The following is a 23,718-nucleotide window of genomic DNA, read 5'->3' on the forward strand; positions in this document are numbered from 1 at the left end:
CTATTTGGCCATAAACAAGCTGCTTCCCTTTCCTGGGTTTCAGCTTTCTCATCTATAACATGAAAAAGCTGGATCTGATGATCTCTAAGGTCCCTTCCAGCTATAATATTTTATTAGGATTCCAGATGGTTACTGGGGATGATAAAATTTTTTGTCACCTTATAATTATGTTGTGTAAATTATTACATTAGATTTTTCTCCTCTTAGGAATTGCCGTGTGAAAATGACCCAACAAATGCAGAATTTACATCTTTCTCAGTCAAAAAAACATAGCGCCCCATCATCTCCCAGTGCTGCCAAACGCCTGTACCGGAACCTCTCTGAGAAACTGAAAGGGAGCCACTCTTCGTTTGATGAAGCCTCTTTTAGAGCAAGAACTGACCGGCTGAGTCTCAGAAAGACTTCGGTGGTAATAAAACTCTTTATTCTCATCTTGGTTTGATTAGTGCAGTTGTGTTTGGATTTAAGGAGATACTACGATGATCCACGTTTACTCCAGAACCTGATGTTTGCAAGTTTATAAATGTTGAAAGTCAGGTAAGGTAGGAACTGCACATATATATGTTAGTCGAAGTTTAAGTGACTGTGAGATTTTCCCTTTCTTTTTCTTAATTTCTTTTCCTTTATTTCCCTTAGTTTTTCTTTCTCTAATAGACCAAAGAGCCCACAAAATAGCAGCTTGACAAATATGGAGTTTGAGATTAAATAGGCTTTCTGAGAGATACAGTGTTCATTCAAATCCAGTGTTCATTCAAATATTGAATGAACAATGAACAATATTTTATTTACTTATTTGTGATGTATACCCCATATGCTTTCCAAAGGCATTCAAGACAGAATCCAGGCAAAAACAAAAAAAAAATGCAAATGTATTATACAATGGTAAATAAATCAATAGCGATGGTGATTGTGGGGGACAGCAAGGGAGCAAGAAAGAGAAAAAGAAAGAAAGAAGGAAGGGGAGGAGGGTTGGAGGGAGGAAGGAAGGAAAAAAACTGGAAAAAGAAAATAGTGGGGATGGAAAGAGAAATAGATATACCAAAAACCTAGGCAAATACAGTACCTAAAATTTATCATTACATTTACCTCTGAGTTCCTAGTCAGTCAAAGCAGAAGGGAAAGGACAATTGGTAATAGCATTCCATTAGCTAATAACTGCAAGTATACCAAATGAATATCTTCCTGTTGCTAAGTCCTCTGGCTTCTATAAGATGTCATAGTGAATTATGTAATGGAGGATAAAGAGTAGTACTGGGGATGTTATAAACATTCTCACATAGCAGTTTCTTATACTGCCCCTCAGTAGAAGCTGAGGGCATAATATTATCATGCTCAGCAAGGGTATTTCTGCAGGGGGTAATGGCACCATTTGTTTGAGCTTAAAACAGAAATGAGCCCTAGCCTTTCCAGATAGAAGCATACTAGAGTTTGCCAACAAAAGCATGGCGAAGGAAATGACTTAAGAGTGAGAGCAAGTATGGCACATGAGAAATTAGACATACTAAGAATCACAAACAAATACACAACGGTGTTGTTTGGACAGGGCAGCATTTTAACTTTGCACTCATTTGTTTTCTAGTTTGTTTTCTCATTTCAAACTCATCTTCTGGGAGGGCTTGGTTGTGGCTGAGTTACGGCCTAAGCATCAGAGGCTGTTCAGCTTAGCAGATTGTCGACAAAACACTTTTCGGTTCAGCAGACTGCCATGTAGCAAAGAGAGCTGCATATCAAACAGTTCTATCCCCTGGGTCCCCTTTGTCAAAACAAGCATTTGCATAATAGCTTTGTGTTTTCCTCCAATTTCATTCATGTGTTACGCACTCAGCTATGTCGACCTGTAGCCTTTGAATGGGAGAATTGATTTTTGATGAGACTAAAAATAAAACCTGCCTACCTAAATATGTGGTTACTGAAGACCTTCCACATTTTAATCAGGCAACCCCTATGCTAGCTCAGGACCATTGGTATTTCAACATGTTTAAACACCTGGCAACTCTTGAAGAAGATACCAGATAAATGTATGAATAGTATATGTGTTGCTCTTATCCCATGAGCCACAGAAATATGTATTTGAGAGAATTCTAAAGCTTTTCTCCTTTGCTTACTATTAATCCCCTGAAAGAACTTTTCAAAGGAAAGATACTGTCTTTAGCTATTCTCTTCTATAGGTGATTTGTATCCTATGAATATTCAACTTTTGGCCCTCTCAGGCCCTAAAGCAATTGCCACCCATTCACTGAAACCTTCCCTGGACACCACCTCTTGAGCCCCTCACCTGAGGTCTCAGAAATGCCAGGTATTCAGTGGCTGGGGCTCAGGGTTGAGAAAGTGTAGAGGTTAGTATGAAGGAGTCTAGGAGTTAGGGAGTCAGGCAGTGTGGACCTACTAGAGATTTGTAAATAAGGAAGGGACATGTAGCAGTGTAAATTTTAGAAAGACTACTCGTGTCAATATGGAGTAGGGATGGAGGAGACTAAGACTAGCAACAGGTAGGTCACTGCCATGATCTGGTAACAGTCTGAGAAACAGTCAAAACACGGGGACGGAAAGGGAGGGGATGAGTTTGAGAAACAGAGAAAGTGTATTCCAAGCAAGTCATAATTTAAATTACCTGTGCTGTGTTATCCATGCCAGCGTTTTCCAAACTGTGTTTGGTAGAACCTTATTCCAGGAGAGTTAAAACAAATATAACGAAAAATATGTTCTGTGAAAACATATTTGAAACAGGTCATATTTCTCACCTATTAGAGAGTCATAATTGCATGTTAAAATTCCTAAAGGGCTTGAGAGGTCTTACAATAAAATAATGCAGTAACTTGGTTTAATCTAATGTTTACCAAATTCATTTGACCACATGCTACTTTCTTCATAGAGCACCTTATGACGGCCTACTGAACAGTGTTCCACAGAAGACTGGTTTGAGAAAAACTGATGTTTGCTCTTATCTATAGACTGTATACTATATTGTCTCAATGCATCTAAATGTACAGATCTTTTCAATGTTCATTAAAAAAGATGGAGGGAGGGTCCAACAGTGTTTACTTTGGAGACCTTGGAATAAATAGCAGTTATACCACTTATAAGTGGGAATGCAGTCACTGAAGCAGTCCCTAAAATTCAAAACAGCTAGGCCATGAAGACAAGCTGGTCTGTGAAATTGTGCAAACCTGCTTCATTCTTTTCCAGAACTTCCAGGGCAATGAAGCCATGTTTGAAGCAGTTGAACAGCAAGACATGGATGCTGTGCAGATCCTCCTGTATCAGTACACGTCGGAAGAACTAGATCTCAACACACCTAACAGTGAGGGACTGACACCTCTGGATATTGCCATCATGACCAACAATGTGCCCATTGCTAGGATTCTTCTGAGAACAGGGGCCCAAGAAAGTCCACACTGTAAGTAAACTCAAGAATAAAACATGTACTATTAAGGCCAGACCGCAGCTTTATGCCACCGAAATAGCCATTGCTGGCCCTTAGAATGCATGGTTGACTAAGCATGGGCTCTGAAATCCTTTACATGTTTTCATGAACTTTCACGCAAACAGTGATAGCGTTTATCAGTCTAAGCATCAAGTTACGTTCTAAATAGAATACACAGAATGTTATTGAAAAGGAACCTCAAAGGAACTTCCTCGTAAGAATTGAATGCAAGTTTTAAGATATGTGAAAGACTCCAAGTGAGGCTATAGCACAGGGCATATACATAGAAAAAAGAATGAGATAGAAAAGAGAATGAGTATGTGTGTGTTAATGTCTTTCTGTCCACAGTCAATATGGTGGTTCCATTCATTCATTCAACAAACAATGAGGAAAGGGCATGTTCCAAGTACTAGGAATGCAGTGGTGAGCAAGACAAAAATCTCTACGCTCAAAGAACTTACGTACTAGGGGAGTAGATTTCCAACAATCAAGTAAACAGATAAATTAATATATAAATTCAAATAGTGATAAATACTATGAAGAAAATAAAGTGAATGAATGGGTGGAGATTGATGGAGTGGGGACTATTTTAATAGAGTTGGGCAAGAAAAGCCTCTCTAATGCAGTGACATTTGAGCCTAGTCCTAGGCAATATCAAGGAATGAGCTATGAGAAGATATGGGGTCAAATTTTAGGCAGAGTGAATGGCAAACAGAAAGGTTCTGAGGCAAGTAGGAATGAGACTGCCATATCTGAAGAACAAGAAGGCCAGTGTGGCTAAAGCAAAATGAACATAGGGGAGAGTGATGGCCGAGGGACAAGTCACAGGGACCAGATCATACAGGAGCAGATTAGCCAAGGTGAGAAGTTTCACTTTGATTTTAAGTGTGATGGGGAGACAGTGAAACAGTTTAAGCAGATGAAAGACATATTCTGGGGACTTCCCTGGCAGTCCAGTGGTTAGGACTCGGTGCCGTAACTGCTGGGGCCCAGGTTCAATCCTTGGTCAGGGAACTAAGATCCTACAAGCTGCGTGGCATGGGAAAGACAGAAGGAGGGAGGGAGGGAGGAAAGAAGACATATTCTGCTTTGTATTTTAAAAGATCACTACAGGGCTTCCCTGGTGGCGCAGTGGTTGAGAGTCAGCCTGCCGATGCAGGGGACCCGGGTTCGTGTCCCGGTCCGGGAAGATCCCACATGCCGCAGAGCGGCTGGGCCCGTGAGCCATGGCCGCTGGGCCTGCGCGTCCGGAGCCTGTGCTCCACAACGGGAGAGGCCACAACAGTGAGAGGCCCGCGCACCGCAAAAAAAATAAATAAATAAAAATAAAAAAATAAAAGATCACTACAGCCGTCTGTGGAGAATACACAGTGGTTAGGGCAACTGTGAAACTGTGAAAACCAATTAGGAGGCTATTCTAATGGTCCAGGAGACAGATGCCAGTTGCTTGGACTAGCACCGTAGTGACATTGATGGTGACATTGATGGTGAGCAGCGGTGGAATTCTGAATGTATTTTTTAACGGCTTTATTGAGATATAATTCACATGCCATACAATTCACTCACTTATCGTGTACAATTCAATGGTTTTTAGTATATGCACAGACTTGTGCAACCATCACCACAGTCAATTTTAGACCGTTTTCATCACCCCAAAAGAAACCCCATACCCTTCGGCGATCTCACCCCAACCTCTCCACTCCTCCCAGCCTTGGGCAACCAAGAATCTACTTTCTGTTTCTATAGATTTGCCTCTTCTGGACATTTCATATAATCGGAATCACATCGTATGTGGTCTTTTGTGAATGGCTTCTTTCTGGATGTATTTTGAAGTAGAGCTGATAGTACTTACCACAGGGAACTGCTCTCAGGTCATAGACCCCGCCCAGGAGTGGATGGGATAAAATCATATAGCCCTTGCCCTGTGCCAGGCACTATTCTGAGCACTTTACATGTATTGACTCCTTTAATCCTCACACAACGTTCTGAGGGAGGCACTCATATTCCCTTAGGTGCAAACTCTCTGACCCAATGACCACAATGGCTCTGAGCCACAGTTTTTATGTTTCCTGAAAGAAAAAAGTAAACTCATCAAATTGTTAGTTTCACTAATACTGATTCACTCACTTCCAAGTGGTGAGACCCAGAAGGCTGAAAGAGAAGCAAGCAAATATATAATTAGAGGTCACATCTCTGCTCCTAAATTTCATAAACCCCTGCCACCCAAAAACTAGGTACAGAGGCAGAACCTTGTATCATAAAACTCTTTATTTTAAAAATGCTAAACTCACCACATCCATGTCAAAAAGAATGAGGACTTGGGTTCAGTAGCATTGGGGCTCTTCAATAAGAGCTCCATCATCAAAGTGCTGCTTCTTTTTAGTGGAATTGGAGGATTTGGAGGGATGGGCAAATAAGGATGGAAGAAATCAAAAAGGTTTATTTGCTGCCTTCCAATTTATGTTGCAATAACGTCTGTCCTAAAGATGCAGTGAGAGAGCGGCGGAGAGAGAATCAAGGGGTCTGAACATAGAGAATGCAGACTGAGCCCCATTCTGTAGGAACAAGGAGACCATTCATCCAGATGTTGCCTGCACTGAGCTGGATGAAACATTAGTCTTACTTACCTGAGACGCTGCAAAGAATTTCTGCATTTTCCATGAAACCAGTAATACTCCCAATCTCCCCAATCCCCCTTGTGCATAATTAAATCTCCATAAAATAACCCAAGTACTAAATATTTAGTTAAACCGAAAGCAAATTCATTCAAAAGATCCCTGGTTTTTCTCATTCCCTGTGGGATGGTAACCACATTACCATCACAAACTTGTAAAGGACAGTGAGAGAGAAACCCAGGTTTTAGCTTCTAGGAAATATGACACCTAAGTCACCTTGGCCACCCAAAAAGTTAAAGAGATAGGATCATGTATAGACTCCCACATGTGTAAAAATGGCAAAGGACTATTGATTGAGAACCTATGAAATCTCCACATACATTATCTCCAGTTTTCACACTAGCCCTTCAGGATGATGTTATTAACTCCATCTTGAAGAAGAGGAATTCGTGATTCTGAGAGGTTAAGTGACTGACCAAAGGTCACACATCTAGCAAATGAATAGGGATGTCAAGGATTCAAGTCCAAGTGTGTGAGATACCATGCCTGGAATCCTGCTGTGCAAACTCACTGTCTTTCCAAATAACTAATAGAGAAGGCTGTGGCCACTGGGCCCCCGTACCTTTCCCTTTGTGCCTTTGCTAAAATCCTGTGGTGTATTTCTTTGTGCTGTCCTATGAGCTGAGATGCCATTCCTGTTGAAAAGAGGCAGGATAGAAGAACACAGTCTGTTTTCAGGGATTTTTAATTCACTTTATGTATCAAGTACCAGAGAAATCAAATTGTTTCTGTGCATGAGTATGAGCCAGCCCATGAGAAAAACCAGAGTCTCCCAGCTAGAACCAGATAAGCAAGCACCCACTGCAAACTGATCCCCAGAAGCTGCAGAGGCAGGATAGAAGAATGAGGTCTTAAGTTCTTAGAGTATTTTACACATTGCAAAAATGCTTTTGCTTGCGTCATCTCACTTGACCCTGACCACTGGCTTGTGAGATGAGAGTTAGTTTCCTCGTTTTGATCAACGAGGAAACTGAAATAAAGACAAATAATTCAGCCAGTGCTCCAAAGCTAATAAGTGGTGGACCCATGATTTGAACCCAGATCTTCTGTATTGTTTTGGTATTTGTGGGAAAGCATTAGCACACTCACTGTCACACTGCAGATGTTCAATCCCTTCCTTCCCTGACTCTCCATCTCTCCTCTTCTAATGCCTGTTAAATATTTCAGGATTTCTAATAGGGTAAATTTTCTGTCTTCCCTTCCCCTGTGTGTTCCCTTCTGAAAACAGCCCAATACTCTTTTCACTATGCCAACCAAAGATCCTGACGTAACTCAGAAGGAAGTCCTCTGTAATTCTCTCCTTTCGTAACAGGAATCACAAAGACACAGATACGTTTAGGGATTTACCTTCTAAGCCACTGGTCAGGCATGTCTTCTGGGCTTTAGCCCCTGAAATCATAAGAGCTATATGAAGGTGTTCTGAATAAACATGGCTTGAAATTCAACCATGTACATTTCCTTATTCATAAGGAAAGTTCCAGAAGTGGCCACCCAAATTTGCACACTGCCTCAAATTTAAATATACACAGAACCTCAGCCTGCTCATTAGATGAATCTACTATCTTTATTCGGCAACTTTTTTCTGTTCCTCCCACCTTTAGGTAAGCAGCACAAAGTAATATTCATTCCTTCTGGGAGAAAACATTAGCCATTGCTGAACTAGAATCCCACATACGTGTGCCAAGCTCAGGAAACAGGCCCAGAATCTAAAAGGACTAGCGCTAGGAAAGTTAATGTACAAAGGTACTACAGGATACCTGGGGGCTATACTTTTGATTTTTTTCATCCATTCAGTATCCCATTTGCCATAACTCATACTCAGTTGAACAACAGCTGAGAAAGACTTGCTCCATAACTGAAAGTCCCTCGTCATAAACCCCTCCCTTTTTCTAACTCATATCCTGCCTCCACCCTCGAATCACACTTCAACAGTCTCCAGGACGAATACACCGAATCATCAATGAGGTCCTTGCCTTTCTGAGGCTGCTATCTATTTGGCATCATTTCGGCTCTAAAAACATTAACCGTAAAGAAACTAGTTCTTTTTGGATACCTACCATGTGCAAATCTGGTCACTCACATGGATGTTATCTCATCTTTTGACCCCAATACCTGGCACATACGTAGGTGCTGATAAATTTTCCGTTGAAATTTCAGTTGAATTTTAAGTCCTGCCTAATACTGCTGGGAACTGCAGGTATTGAATTTTAGCACATACACACACACACACACACACACACACACACACACTATGTGTACAGTGCACATGCACACATACATACATGCACTTACACACACAATGTGTGAAGAAAACTCTGTCTTCAAGTAAGTTACACTGTGGGGAACCTGTTGTTGTTGCCATTATTGTGTTTTCCAGGCATTGTTTTGAAATTTGGTTGCAGACGTAGCCTAACTGTTTTTATTTCTACACCGATTAATAATATGGCAGAACGCTCCTCATTTTTAGTCTTTCTGCCCTTTCCTATAGCTGCATTCTCCCTTCTCTCTAGACCCTTTCCTCTCTCTCTCTGCAATCCTTTGTGAACCCCTCTCTCTCACTTTCCCTTGGATACTGCCTGTGGAACTAGGAAATGTCTCCCAGAATTAGTTATGTTCAGTTACTTCATAAAATATGATCGCAGAGTAGCTGTCAGCCGAGTGTGGTGCAGACACCAATGTTACAATTTTGGCAGACTGGTCAGGATGCACCACTATTTCTGCAGTAGTCAAGGGTCCGTGTTGGCGCTGGGACTGGTTCAGGGCACGTCTAAGAGGTGTGACTATAAACTAATGAGGCTGGCTTTATGTAAACAAACACACCAGAAAGTCTACAATCCACTCGAATGTTATCCTTTAAGAGGGTCCACTTGGGAGACCCCACACTTGCTCCAACAGTGCTGCCATTGCTCTAAACGCTTTTGGATTTGTCCTCAGAGCCAGTTTATGAGAAAATCTGACTCATTGCTTAGAGTCACATCTGATTTTTGTTCCAAAACAGCATTGCTCAGCGTCATCACCCTCCATGTTCACCAGTCGTGGTTTCCGATGATTTAGAGAGGTTTCCTGAAATCAAATCCACCTTCAAAAGACAAAGATTTGCAACCATTAAGACTACGTAAAGAACAAGCCTTAGGCGGGTTGCTAGAATGCGTCCCCAGATATTTTTATCTGCTTCATTAAAATAGGTGTAAAAATCCTCACCCTGACTTACAAACTTGCTCCTTCTCAAACCTCATCTCATACTGCTCACCCCTCACCCGTGATACACCAGCCTCCATTCCATTCCTTGAACACTCCTCACTGTCTTATTAGAAGGCCTTTGGACTGCTATTCCCTATGCTTGAAATGATCAAGTGCTTTTAATCTTGATCATTACTCGGTCTAACTCCTTCTTAACATTTCACCTTAAATGTCACATCTTCAAGAGAGTCTTTCTTTGGCCACCAAATCCAAAGTCTAAAGTCACTTTCTAATCACATCACTTTTAGTCTTCTGCATAGCGCTGAAAACACTGTATGATATTCTTCTCCAGGTTTTGATTTCCTTATTTTCTCTCTCCCCTGTGTTAGAATGTAAACTCCACAAGAGCAAAATTTGTCTCATGTGTCCCTGTATCCCCAGCAAACAGAAGGCACTCAAAAAATGTGTGTTTAATTGAACTGAATAAATGCCAAGCCTACTTTCACTTGTTTTGAAGGGTGTGAATATATTACTAATTTTGAAGGGAATGATTTTAGTAAATATCAAGTGAATTCATCTCTTTTTGTTTGTTTCCAAATAATTATTTAGACATCAGGTGGCCATAGCCTAAGTTCCAGTCACTTGCTCTTCAAGAGCTGATAACTGTCTTTTCATCCTTTTATTTTTAAATTTTAAATATACGTGCAACACAGAATATATTCTCCTTGCCAAAAATTAAAACATATAAAGTTTAAAGATACCTTTGTTGGCCCACCCAACACATACATGTGCACATGCACACACTCACTATGGAGGTTCCTGTCCCTCAATTCTGCCAACATAACCATTGCTATCCTCTAAAGGCATGATTGAGCCAGAGGATCCACTGCCAAGCTTACTCAGAGTGACTGCTGGTGAGACCTGTGTCCCTTCCTGCATGGGCCTCTCCATAGGGCTGTTCCTTAACATGGCAGTTGGCTTCCCAGAGCAAATGATTTAAGAAAGACAAAGAGACCAACCAAGATGGAAGCAACAGTCTCTTTTATAACCTAATATCAGAGGTGATATATTATCATTTTTGCTGAATCTTGTTATCTCGATGACCAACATAGATCTGCCCTGGTACAGGGTGTGAAAACTAGGAGACAGAGATCACTAGGGGCCCTTTTGAAGGCTGGCTACTCCACTACCTATCTAAGATGGTTGAGAATTAAATGTAATAGGTTTAAAACATTTCCCTGGCACATTGTAAATGGTCAAAAAGATTGTTAGCCAATATAACTTGCAGAACGAAATAAAACAAACCCAAGATTTTCTGTGGAGAATTCAAATATCTTACCCATCTGTTGTATGCTGTTGTGAAAACACCGTCCAATATAGGCACTTTTTGAAGTTTGTAGGATTTTATGTCCTAAAACTATACTAACATAGACATATGACTGTTGGTACTTGAAATGTGTCCAGTCCAAATTAAAATGTGTTTTAAATGTAAAACTTACACTGAATTTTCAAGACTTAAGTACCAAAAAATATATAAAATATCTAATTAATAATTTTATACTGATCGCATGTTGAAATGATAATGTTTGGATCTGTTAATTAAAATATATTACGCAAATTAATTTCACCTATTTCTTTTTGCTTTCTTAATGTCACTACTAGCCAATTTTAAGTGATGTGACTCACACTGTATTTCTATTGGACAGCATCGAAAACTCAGCAGAAGATACAGCTATCTTATTTCATACTTAAACTCCCTATGATGTCATTGGGTAATCTGCTTTGGATTTTCTAAATAATTTCTTCAAGTGTTTTGTGTGTTTGTTTCAGAGAAAATGTCCATTTGCCCCCCTGGAGCTGGGGAGACCTGGGCAGCAAGTCCCTTTCTATGTCAATGGCTCTGGCTTCTTAAAGAGCAACAATTACAACTTAAACTGTATAATATGGACTTCGTGAATCCACATTCTGCTGAAAATAGCAGAGAAAGGCATTCCAGAGCCCTATGTCCAGGGTGTAATGAGTTCTAGGAGAAGAAAGTTCACAGTAATTAAAATGAAACACTTAATCTCCAAATCACTAAAACCTTTCGGAAACCACACTCTCAAAGTCCTTGGGAAAACCTGAAAATAAGACAACAGGTTGAGGCCCAGGTGAAACCAAAGTGAATTTTGAGCCTTGAACCTTATCAAGACAGGTAAACTGCAACTTATGCTTTGAGTTTTTGAATTAAAAAACATTTAATTATTAAAATACCTCCATATTATTTCTTTTGACATTCCTAGCTGAAAACAAGTCAGTTGTGAGGTTGTTAGGAGGTTGTCATTTATGATCGGCAAAGATAAATATTATGAACTGCTATTTTTGGTTGCCCAGAGGATATTGGCTTATAATCAAGGGTTATACCTAAGTGACCTTGTTTTCTCCTTTGAAATAACAGGGTTGAAATTGACATGACTTCGTATATAATATATTTCTGGATGGTAGCTAGAACAGAAAATTTTTATCTGGGGCAAGAGATTTTTTTTTTTTTTGTATGGAAGAACACAGAGCTATTTTATAAAAACAAGTATTTGATTTATTTTTGTGTGCCTCTTAAAAATATAACACAGACTAATAGGTTTAATAATAATAATACAAACCTCTACTAATTGATAGTCTTCTATGTAAGATTATCACAAGGCCGCCTTGGTGAACAGTGACTTCCCCTCATGAAGGAAATCATACAGGGCCAAAGGTACTATAGGAAGAGGCACTTAAGGCTGATTGTAAGGATCCTTCTAACACTGAGGTTAAATGATTGTCTTGGTGCCCCATATTTCTCATCAATGAAAACAAGGAAAATGCCAATAACAATAGAAAAGTTGTTGCTACATTGCGAAATGGCATATCATTAGTAATGGGCAAAGGTATTTCTTTAAGCAAGTCAAATGAATTGCTCCCTAAAAGCCTCAGTTAAAAATTAAAATTAGTTTACATTTTACCCTCATTATATTTTTCAAGCTTTAAGCAATTATCAACTAGGCCCAAATTCACCAATTGCAGGGCAAAGGCAAAATATAGAAATGTAAGGATAGTAAGTAGTTGGCAATCAGTAGGTTAGATTTTTTTTTTTAAGTTTTTTTTTTTATGTGGACCATTTTTTAAAGTCTACTGAATTTGTTACGATATTGCTTCTGTTTTACGTTTTTGGTTTTTTGGCCATGAGGCACGTGGGATCTTAGCTCTCTGTCCAGGGACTGAACCCGCACCCCCTGCCTTGTAAGGCGAAGTCAACCACTGGACCGCCAGGGAAGTCCAACAGGTTAGATTCTGATGGTGAAGAAAATCCACTTGCTCTGATTATTATTTATCTGAGGATTTAAACAGTAGCCATAATTGTATTCTTTGGACACCAAGTTCCTGCCCCTCCCCCCACTCCCACCGTGTAGTTAATTAGCTGGGCAGGTCTTATAACAAATGCCCACTCAGAAACACTGGGTGGTAGAAATGCTGTTGATAATTAAACACCACAATAGCACGGAGCCTATTTCAGGAGCCGCCAAGTGGTCTTGCCCCAGCCGGACAGCTCACCACACACTCACAGACCCTCTATTGTGCTGCCTATGGCTGCCCAGAGGGATAGCTGCTTGCCTGGAGAAGGGATCAACTGCAGTAAGAGTGAAAAGACCAAACCTTGCAAACAGATACAGGAGTTCTGGACTCAAAATATCCAGAGGGTAGAAGTGAAAAGAGAATGGACCCAAGGAAAAGGAAAGTGGATGGGCAGGAAAATTAATCACAAAATTGACATTAACCTTTCTAGTTTCTATATCCAAACAGCCAACCAAAATGAGTTCACCAATCGAGTGCCAAATAGATAGCAATTAGAACACTGCAATACATAAAGAATAGGTTAATTTGCGTTCCATTTAGGTTTAGAGGAAGTTCACTAAATTTAAGGTTTTTAAGGAAACCTTGGATCATCACCCCACCTCCCTGGGTATCAGTTTCTTTACCTTTAAAAATAAGGGGGTTGAAAAGGTTCTCATTCTGGGGTGGAAAAAATAGGAATGGGGCTCCCCAAACAATTTCCAAGGTGTCAAAAACTTAAGCAACACATCATTACTCAAGATAAAGTTACAAATTCTAATATGATTATCATATTTACTTGATTTTCCTTAAAACATTAATCCAGTTTGTTAGGTTTGATTATCTAATACTGAAGAGATGCTTCTATTGGCAGTTATATAGGTCACTATTAATAGGGAAAAAAATGATTACTTTAAGTCAGCTGATTTGGCAGTCAGTAAAGAAAATCCTTCAAAAGAGAGTGTTCTATTAAACTATTTTAAAATCCATAGGATAAAAATAATAAAAGGTTTGCTTGGTGAAATGGTTTGAAACCATTGGCTCAGTTAGTGCCTCTCCAACTCGTGCATGGAATTACTTCTAACAGAAGCAAGTGAGTAGGTATACTCCCAGGGGCATCTGGGAACTTAGCCTGGGGGAAAAAAAGAGAGAGCGAGAGATCTATAAACTTTCTTTTTCTATCTTCATTTTTTAGGAAAATGTTCCATTCTTCTCCATGATAGAAGTGTTTGTTTTAACTTCTAAATAATTTGCTTTCATCAAAATCTGCATCGAAAATTTGATGCTCCAGAAAGACACACATATTTATTCTGAGGCTTCAGAGATGCCCACTGCACCCCATCAACACCACTACCATGCTATGCTGCATGTTAGGTATCTCACTTTGAGAAGCACAGGGATCTAAATGATTGGAAAACTTACTTGGCTATAAAATTCTGTGTATCTTCCTTGTTATTCTATGAAGAGGTGAATGCTTTTCTTAAAGATACAGAATCCCTTTACCACTACAACGCAAATAGCATTAGGTCTACAGTCTAGAAGTAAAGGCAAAGTCTAGAAACAAAATGTTTTGTGCTAGGAAAAGCAGGAAAAATTTCCAGGGGGAGCCAAGCGTAGCTCAAGGGAAGCTGTCCATCTGAAATGCCACCTGGAATTCACACCAGTAATAACTGTTGTGGATATAAAAATTAATAGGGGGGATTTCATAGTATTAGAAAAATTTATTTTTATAAATCATGTGTCTATCACCCAAGTGTTGACGCATGCATGCAATTCAAACATCAGGCTTTCAATAAAAAGCTCACTGAATGACTTAGCAAAGACAATTCCCCCATTTTCCCCATAATTTGTAGTGGAAGAAGGAGGGGGGGGAGAGTGTAGAGGGTGCAGTTACTGGGTCAATTAATCAACCTGAAAACTGTGACACAAACTCTGACGCCTAACCTATGTCTAAAAATACACAAATGTATACGAATTTGTTTTAAACTGTCAATGCCTATATTTAGGACCTTCCCAGCAAGGCTATAATGAGACTGTGTTTGAGGGCTTCAGTCACAGCAGACTCTAGCATTAATCTGAAGTTAGTTAAATTAACAGCATTTAGTACTGACTTGTCAATCTCACTGCTCCAGGAAATTGCGCCTTGAGGCTGCTAATATTGCCAATTTTTCCACAGGAGTATGCGCCCATGTGTGTGTATGTGTATTTCTTTTCTCCAGAACCTCTATGTTCATACACCATCATTGCTTCCCTACATCCACAGCACTTATATTATCATTTATTCTGGCTTCCTTTAGCCTTCCCAAGGGATTCTGCATAGTGTAGCTGCTCAGTGAAAGAGTTTTTTAGCTTTATATTTGTTTGTTTATTTTTCTGTCATGGCTCATGACTGAGGCTTTAAAAAAAAAGTGTGACAGTATTTAGAGTACATGATTGACTGCTATAGCAACATTCATTAACCATGACAAATCTGCAGCAAAACACAGTCCTGAGTGTTCTAAAGAGCAACTTTAAAAAGAAAGAAGAAAGAAAGAAAAAGACTCAACTAATTTTTCATTGACCTCATCTATAAATAAATTTAGACTGATGGTGAGCAGGGGCAATAATAAATTAGTATTCGTTTCCTATAATTAATGCAAACATGCCTATATAACCACTTAATTTCCATTTCAAAACATATCTAACAAATTTTCACTTGCATTATCTTCATAATATTTTCTCTCTGGATTAGAAGAATGAAATGGTTGGATTTCTTTCCCACCCACCGGGGGAAATATTGTTTTGGTCATACAGAATGTCAACCACATGTTGGTGACAGAGCCGCAGAACTTGACTCTGATCTGTTTCATTATTTGTATGATCCTCTACCACATGCCCATGCTAAGGCTGTCTTCTTTCTCTGTCACCAACCAGGAAGGGCTCCACTGAAGTGACCAAGCGACCACTAGGCAGGCCCTCACATGCATGAGTGCCGCGAGTAAACAGCAAGAAGCAGACTCCCAACCTGACCTAAGAATTTGAAACGTTCTATCATTGACATGAACGTTCACTCACACAAGGGAAGGTTGGGTAAACAATATGATGTGAATCAAATAAAGATTATCACACACTGAATAAAACAGAAATATCAAGCCTGACAACCTCTCTCTGCAAGAGGAGCCAGTATAACTTGCTCTCTTGGGCATGGGCATCTCCAGAGACCGTTCCTCCAATCAGACCACAATCAAAGATCAAACTGATCAAGGTTCAATGTCTGATCACACCCAAGTCACCCAACCATCAGGACTCACTAGCTCTACTGGGGCAGCAATAGTGGAACACTTTGTTAGCAATAAGTAAATTGATGAACAAGAACAAAATTACCACTAAGACACACATACAAAAATCTCTATGAACTGGGAAGAATATAACAAACAAAAAACACCAAGAACAAAAAAAACAAACATATTCTTCAGCAGAATGCAACTTGCCTCATGGACTTTTCTTAAGGCCTTCCTAGTCCTACAAAGCTTTTGCCCCTTAGTGTTTGTCCCTCTGAAGATCACGGAAACAAACGTGTGCAATGTGAAACAGAAATGGGCCTCGTACTAGTGGAATTCTAATTAACTCTGCTAGGCAGTTATTTGGGCCAGAGGGCAATGGGAATCTCTTAAGCTGATAGGTGTACTGTCAACTAGTTGTGTCACCAATTAGACCTTATCATATGAACATAGATTCCACTTTCCCCAGGCATTTTTAAAAACCCATAGTAGACTCTCAGATATCCTGCCAACGAAGTAGCATTTCCCCAGAAAGAAAAGGGAGTCACCCCATTTTTTTCCCTTCAGTTGTCAGCCTGGAAAGCCGAGCAACGCACCTCAACACCCTGGTGCAGGAAGCCCAGGAGAGGGTGAGTGAACTGTCTGCTCAGGTGGAGAATGAAAGATTCAGCCTGGACAACACAGAGAAAGAGAAACAACTGAAAGCTTGGGAGTGGAGGTACCGACTCTACAGACGCATGAAAACAGGCTTTGAACATGCCAGTGAGTATAAGCAGAGGACTTGTACATTTAACTAGACTGAACCCTGGTTTGAGACAGCCAGGCCTTCTTATACTGATTTTTTGCAGCTCTACAGGGTCATGGATGGCCGTTGTCAGCCTATGTGGAGCAAGGGCTCTGGGAGGCTGTAAAAGGATCTTTTGTCTTGCTTGATTTTCGGGCTCCTGATAGGTTCTCTGACAACAGCCATGAGGCTTTAGTGCTGCTGGCTTCCCTCCACCATGTCACACTCATCTAGCACTTTCCACCCGCTACACCCTGATGCCTAATGACTTGGATGGTCTGATGCCCTAAGTGCCTATATTTTGTGGAGGTGGAGGTGGAAAACCATTTGTTTGCCTATTTGTCCAGTTTCTGCTTCAAGCTCCAGTTTAAGTTGTTTTCAACTCTCTACTATATACAGCTTATATAAACTGACCTTCAGTTAATACAGGTAACAGAGAAGGACAATCAACCCATGAATTACGCTGCTGTCTGCACTTCCATTCTCTTTACCAGTTCTTTCTGTTAGTTTAAGAAAAGCCTTGTTTCTGGATAATACTCATTAGCACTGGAAGGTACTGCTTAGTGCCGCCCTTATATAAAAATTCATATAAAATCCGAACACTTGTGAAACATTAAACTCTTATTCCAAGAGGTGGTCTTATTTAAACAATAAAAACTAAAAATTAGGCTTGAAAATTTAAACATAAGGGAAAGTTGGGTTCATTAGGTTGGGAATTATCCACCTCTGCTTTGTGATATAAATAAGCACCAAAGGCAGGGAAATTCTTGTTTTCTGTAGTATCGTACATTAAATAGCAAATCTAGGCCGAATCCTTTCTCTTGAAGCAAATAGCTTAAGTAACATTAATGAAAGGCTGCTTTTAACATTAACAATCTCTAGCAATGCTGATACACGGTTTTTAAAAAAAGATATTCAGCAATTATTTCAATAAATGTATTTACTATGGTACCTCATTTTAGGACAGATTAATACTAGAATCAGTCACATTTTTAGGCTTGATGCCATTTTTAAAATTTTTTCTAAATTACAAAACATCTTCTGGGTGTTAAAAAGTACCTAGAGTGATCAGAAGTCCTTTAAAACCTGAGGTTAGTGGACATGACATTTGCCCATGAAGTGTTTCTTAGAAAAATAGTACCTGATGTAATTGGAAGCAGTCTGAGAGCAAGGCAAGTTAACATTCCATTCTGGCAAGAGCCCAGAATTGGGCATCTGAAGCCATGGGCTTCCATCCTAGCTATGCCTTCACTGTGTCCTTGAACCAGTAATTTGGCCTCTTTGGGCTGCAGTTTCCTCATCCTAAAAGTGGGGATGCTGTTACTCGTTCTTTTTACCCAACAGGCTTGCAAAAAGTCTCCAACGAAATGATTTACATGAAAGTAGTTTATGAAATGTAACAGTCTCTATCTGCAATGTCAGTTCCTGCTAACACTTTCTGGCCTCCTCTCCACTGGTCCAGCCCAATCTCCTATTGTGTTTCTAAGATAATTTGAGAAGGCTTAACTGGTATTATTTACCCCTTCAGAAGATGTTCTAATGCTCAAATAAGACCACAATAGCAATGAATAAAGGCCATTGAGACTTCTAATGAAAATGTTCAAAAGCAAAATCTATTAGGCTCTACAAACAAATGTTTCCATAGTGTGTGTTTCGGGGTACCCTTTGAAGAGGCAGGAACGTTGTTTGAAAAGGATTTGCTATATTAAGATCCTTGTGCTTCTCCTTCTGTCCCAGGAGCCCCTGAGGTGCCAACCAATGCTTGTCTCATGGTAACCAGCAGCACATCACTCACTGTCATCTTTCACGAGCCTCTTAGTGTCAACGCAGCTGTAGTAACCAGATATAAAGGTACTGGATTCCAAATATTTTTGTGACTGCTCCTTCTTAAAACACAATCCATTGTTTGGGGATCAATTGTGCATTTTGTATGTTTGTTTTTCCTGCTGATGGTATTTTCTCATCCTATTTACTTTTTGGAGTTGAAATATTTCCATAGGCAGTCAAACACAGAGCAATAAAGTGACTAAGAATAAGTCACAGACCCAATTAATATTAGTATTAATGTTTCATTCCTGTTTGCAGAGGGCCTGCTCTGTGCATAGCATACGGTTCAGGACAGGACTGAGTAGGACACGCTAAAGAATCAGCCTTGATTTACAGGGCTTAGAGGCTAAGATATGGAACATACTAAATAGGGGGCATATAAATTAATAGCTGTAATAGCAGGTAACTAGGGTTGAGAACTAAAACAACAACAACATTGGAGGTCAGAAAAGAAAGAGGGATGGTTAAATGACAGAATCGGAAAGGCCCCAGGGTAGCAGTGGCAATCGGGCCTTGTTTTCAAGGACAGCTGGGAGGGGAAGCAGGAGATATTGGGAGGAAAGTGAATGCCAAGTGGAGAGAACAGTGAGCACAGGTATAAAAAGCAAAAACACGCCAGAACAAGTAGAAGAGAGTAAGGGAGCTTGCAGTGGCTCCAGGGGAGGGTTCGTGAGAAGAGGCAGTGAAATGTAATTAGAAAGTGAAACTAGGGTTAGGACGAAGGGGTAGAATGAGGAATTTAGACTTTATGTGATGAACTCTGCAGACCACTGAATAAGACAGGGACAAGATCAGAAGTAGACTTTTCAAAGATTTAAGTGCAAACACTGTGTATGATGTATTGGAAGACATATGGATTTAGAATAAGGAAATGAATTAGGAAGCTATTCAGGAGAGAGGTCACAACAGCCTGACCTGGCCGCTATAGCAGCACTGGGAAAGGAGAGAGCCCACAGGAGAAAGATTTTATGGAGATGCTATGATGATAACAGCCAAGGCTTACATAGTGCCTACTATGCACCAGGCACTGTTTAAAGCCTATATATGTATTAACTCTATTTATTCTTCACAACAACCCTATAAGGTAGGTACTGTATGGTTCCCATTTTGCAGATGAGAAAACTGAAGCAATGAAATTAAGGACTTGCCTAAAGACTTGCAGCAGAGCCATAAGTATCACATTATGCTGACTCTACATATGGAAATACCCTGAACTGTCCTAAAACCTGATAAGACTCTCCACACATATTCCAAGATGCCAGGCCATATTCAGGTCCCTACTACATGTTCAGGTCCCTACTACTCCCTTGGGCCACAAAAGTGTCCAAGTAGTATATGTGCTTCCTTTCTCCTTCTAGGGCCTGTTCCCAGGAGACACTCCTATGTCTACAAACATTAGTCTACCCACACCCTGTAGCTTTCTGAGTTACTTGGAATTTTCCAGATAACTCCACTCTGTAATATCTTAGGTAAAACAGCATTGAATTGGTTATCACTTTGGGTTTTCTGTATTAAGCTAAGAGAAGGCAGCCTGAAGCTGCCTTCATTTATAGCAAATAAATGAAGCCACCAAGAATGGCTGCCCACAGCCATCCTTCAATACAATTCTGATACTTTCTCTTGGTTGCCAAGACTTTCTGAAATTCAGAGCAAGGGCTTGCAGGCAATATTAGACATGGGCATTTTCCTTTCTTTCTACCTCTCTCCAGGGCTTTGCTAAAGGGTTTCATCAATGCTGCCCAACTTGACATTTTCTTACATTTGATTAGTGAGCTATCAGGAGCTAATTTATCCAGGCTATCAGGTATATAATACCTGACCATAATGCCAGCAAATTCTATCAACATTCCCATATTAACACATATCATCTCAGGAGACTTGCATTTGGGGGAGGTTGAAATGAAAAGTCACAAATGGGTTTTGTTAGTGACTGGAGGGGCTTAATTAAGCATTATAAATAGAATTGTCTGTTGCATTATGGAGTAGGTTTCCCTCTGTTAATTTATAAGGTTATAAATTGAGTCCTTAACCTGACTGCTCTCAAGGGCTATTTAAATTTAAGACAGCTGCCAGACTACTGTACCTAGAGACAGCAGGACAGTTTTTAATTCAGGGTCGAAGTAATTATTTAATTATGAAAATATTAGCAAAATTACCTTGAGACAAGGCTATTTTGTTTGCATTAAAAGAGAAGAAACAATTAAGAAATATACAGAATGAAATGGCAATTATCTAATGGGTTAGAGGGAAGGTTTAACCCTGCAGTATTTAGGGTTTGGCAAAAACGTCTCATACTGTTCTCCAGAACTTCTGGGTTCAGCAAAACCTCAAGCCTATTTTGACACCTGGATGTTTTCCCCCTTCATGCTTAAGCCAGTTTTTGAAAGAAAATCTGAATCCTTCTGTTTCTTCTTATTTACACTCAACTCATCAACATGTCGGGTTTTGTTTTGGTTTGGGTTTTCTTTTTTCAAAAAAAGTTTGTTGATATCCAGAAATATTTTAAAGAGCATCTCTTTATACACCTTCTTCAGGCCCCAAGGGCAATGCACCAGGCCAGCTGCCATCACAATTTGGAGATTAAAGGTGTAAATTTCAGCTTAAAACCCAGAAAACAGTTTTGAGTGAGACCCCCTGGACTTTTCTGCCTGCATCTTCCCTGAAAACAGAGAAATGAAGCTAAGAGAGCTAGTCTGTTTCTAGGTGTTTCCTCCTTGGACTCAAAGAATGCTTGCATCTTTTGGTCCCATCCCACCAGGCTTCATGGCTTACAGAGCAAAACTAGACTTATCTCAGATACACTGATGCTTTGGACAATTGCCAGAACTTCATTCCACATTTTCTCCTCGCTGCCTTGGGTGGCCTACCTGGAGCTCTCATTTGCAGAGGATACGTCATTTCCCAGTAGTCCCAAAGCAGAAAACGTTTTCAAAAGTGATTTTACTGCTCTTTGCAGGGTTAGGAGTGGATAGGAAGGTATCCTTTAACAGGTGCAGTGCAGCATCTATTTTCCATCTACTGGATGAATTATTTTCTAGCCTTTTTTCAAAAGCAGGCCTTGAAGTGGTCACACTGCTGTAGATGTTCCAGTGCATGTGGGCAGCACCCTGGTTTGGATGATGCCCTTCCCCACCTCTCTTCTCATCTTGTTCCCTCACAAATTAGAAACTGCCACCCTAATTCCTCCCTACAAAGGCTTTAATAGAAAATTATTAAAGCCTTTGTAGGGAAAAGTGGTGGGGAGGGATAAATTAGGAGTTTGGGACTAACATATACACACTACTATTTATAAAACAGATAATCAAACAAGGACCTACTGCATAGCAGAGGGAACTCTACTCAATATTCTGTAATAACCTAAATGGGAAAAGAATCTGAAAAAGAATAGATATATATATATGTATAACTGAATCAGTTTGCTGTACACCTGAAACCAATGCAACACTGTAAATCAACTATACTCCAATGAAAAATAAAAAGTCAAGATTTACCCTTCCCCCAAGGTCACATCCCTATCACCAAGTTAATCTCTATTATGAGTTTAATGTATACCCTTACAAATCCTTTCTTGATGCACGTACACATATATGTATATACACACAGATGTATAGTTTTGTTTGTGTGCTCTAATATAAATATCATACTATTTGTCTAGTTACACAGCTAGATTTTTTTTCAGTTCAACAATATACATATGTCAGTGTGTTTGGATCTTCATTCTTTTAAATAGCTGTATAGTATTGCTATTCCATAGACAGAGATGCCATAATGTATTTAATCATTCTCCCACTGATGAACATAGGTGGTTTCAATTTTTTTCCTATTACATAATGTTGCAATCCTAGTATGTGTCTCTTACCTGTGAGAATATTTTTTTCTGGGATTGTAAACTGGAAGTAGAAATGTTTATGTATTCATATACTCTGTCTCACTGATCTGCCTATACTCATGCTAATGTCATATAATAACTTCATAGTATATTTTAACATCTAGTATAGCAAGTCCCTCCCTGTGGTAATATGTTCCCTTCAAAATGAATTTTAGAATTGGCTTGTCAACTTTAATTTTTTAAATCTTATTGAGATACTATCATATTCCTAGATTAATTTGGAAAGACTTCCCATCCATGACATATCTTCCTAATAAAGTTGAATTTTACATATTCAGGAAAGTTTAATAATTTTATTTATTTATTGGTCTTCTTTCCTGTAAAGTTTCATGCTGGATATATTTTACAGTTTTTGTGGCTATTATAAATGAACTCTCTTTTCAAGATATTCTCTAATGGGCTACTGTGGGACAGTAGAAGAGCTATTATAATTTTAAAACAATCTTTAGTTGACTGCTTTACTGAACTCTCTTAGTAACAGCCTTTTTTTCCCCAGTAGATTGTCCTGCACCTCATGAATATTTTTTGTCATTTCATCTTCAAGAAAGGATCATTTTGTCCCTTCCTTTCTAATACTTTGCATTCTTTTTCAGATCTCACTTCATTAACCAGAATCAATGTGAATTCTAGTTCCCGTTATATTGTGTATAGTAACTGGGATAGTAGGTGTTCTTCTCTCTTACCTGCTTTTGTCAACATGCATCTAATATTTTACTATTAAGTATGATGTCTACTGTAATCTTCTGGTAGATATCTTTTACCAAATTACAGACGTTTCATTTGGATTATGATTATTGATATACTGTTGAACACAATTTTTAAATCTCCCCTGTGGTTAGAGACCCTTTAGAACCTCAAAAGTCATGTATTTGTGCCCTTTTCTTTAGAATTGTTGATCATTTGTCTATTTTATTGGTTTGTTCGAAGAATTAATTTTTCTGATTCATAAAATGTGTTTCTTGCTTATTTTCTATTTTATTAATGTTTGGCTTTAGCTTTGCCAATTCCTATTGCTTTCCGTGGGTTTACTTTATTACTTCTTTCCTAGTTTTTTTTTTTTTTTTGAAAACTTAATTTACTTCTTTATTTACTTTTGTTTCTAATTCATGGATTTTAAGGCTATAATTTTTCCCTGATTACTGTTTTGTCCATACCCAAAAAGTTTAAAATGCATTGCTATAATGATCACTTATTTATAAATAATTTACAATTTGTTTCATTTCCACTTTAACCAAAGTTTTTAGATGAGTTATCTTAAACTTCTAACTGGCCATATCTTTTGCCATAGTTTTATTGTTAATTTCTAATTGTATTATATTACAATAAGAAAA

At 39.2% G+C, this 23,718-nt stretch overlaps 1 protein-coding gene across 1 annotated transcript in view; it reads left to right on the top strand.

The window, feature by feature from the left end:
- The first annotated feature begins 208 nt into the window (after nucleotides 1-208).
- Nucleotides 209-23,718, top strand: part of ANKFN1 (ankyrin repeat and fibronectin type III domain containing 1) — a 138,605-nt gene continuing 115,095 nt past the window's right edge. Inside the window, exons 1-4 of the mRNA XM_022552625.3 lie at nucleotides 209-409; nucleotides 3,187-3,397; nucleotides 16,455-16,649; nucleotides 18,409-18,522. Coding sequence (XP_022408333.3) covers nucleotides 224-409; nucleotides 3,187-3,397; nucleotides 16,455-16,649; nucleotides 18,409-18,522 — 706 coding nt within the window. The 5' untranslated portion in view covers nucleotides 209-223. The remainder of the gene's footprint in view (nucleotides 410-3,186; nucleotides 3,398-16,454; nucleotides 16,650-18,408; nucleotides 18,523-23,718) is intronic.

This window comes from Delphinapterus leucas, chromosome 19 (assembly GCF_059928025.1).
Source record: "Delphinapterus leucas isolate spDelLeu-1000000601 "Yukka" chromosome 19, BTC_Dleu_Yukka2, whole genome shotgun sequence".
Classification (NCBI taxonomy): domain Eukaryota; kingdom Metazoa; phylum Chordata; class Mammalia; order Artiodactyla; family Monodontidae; genus Delphinapterus; species Delphinapterus leucas.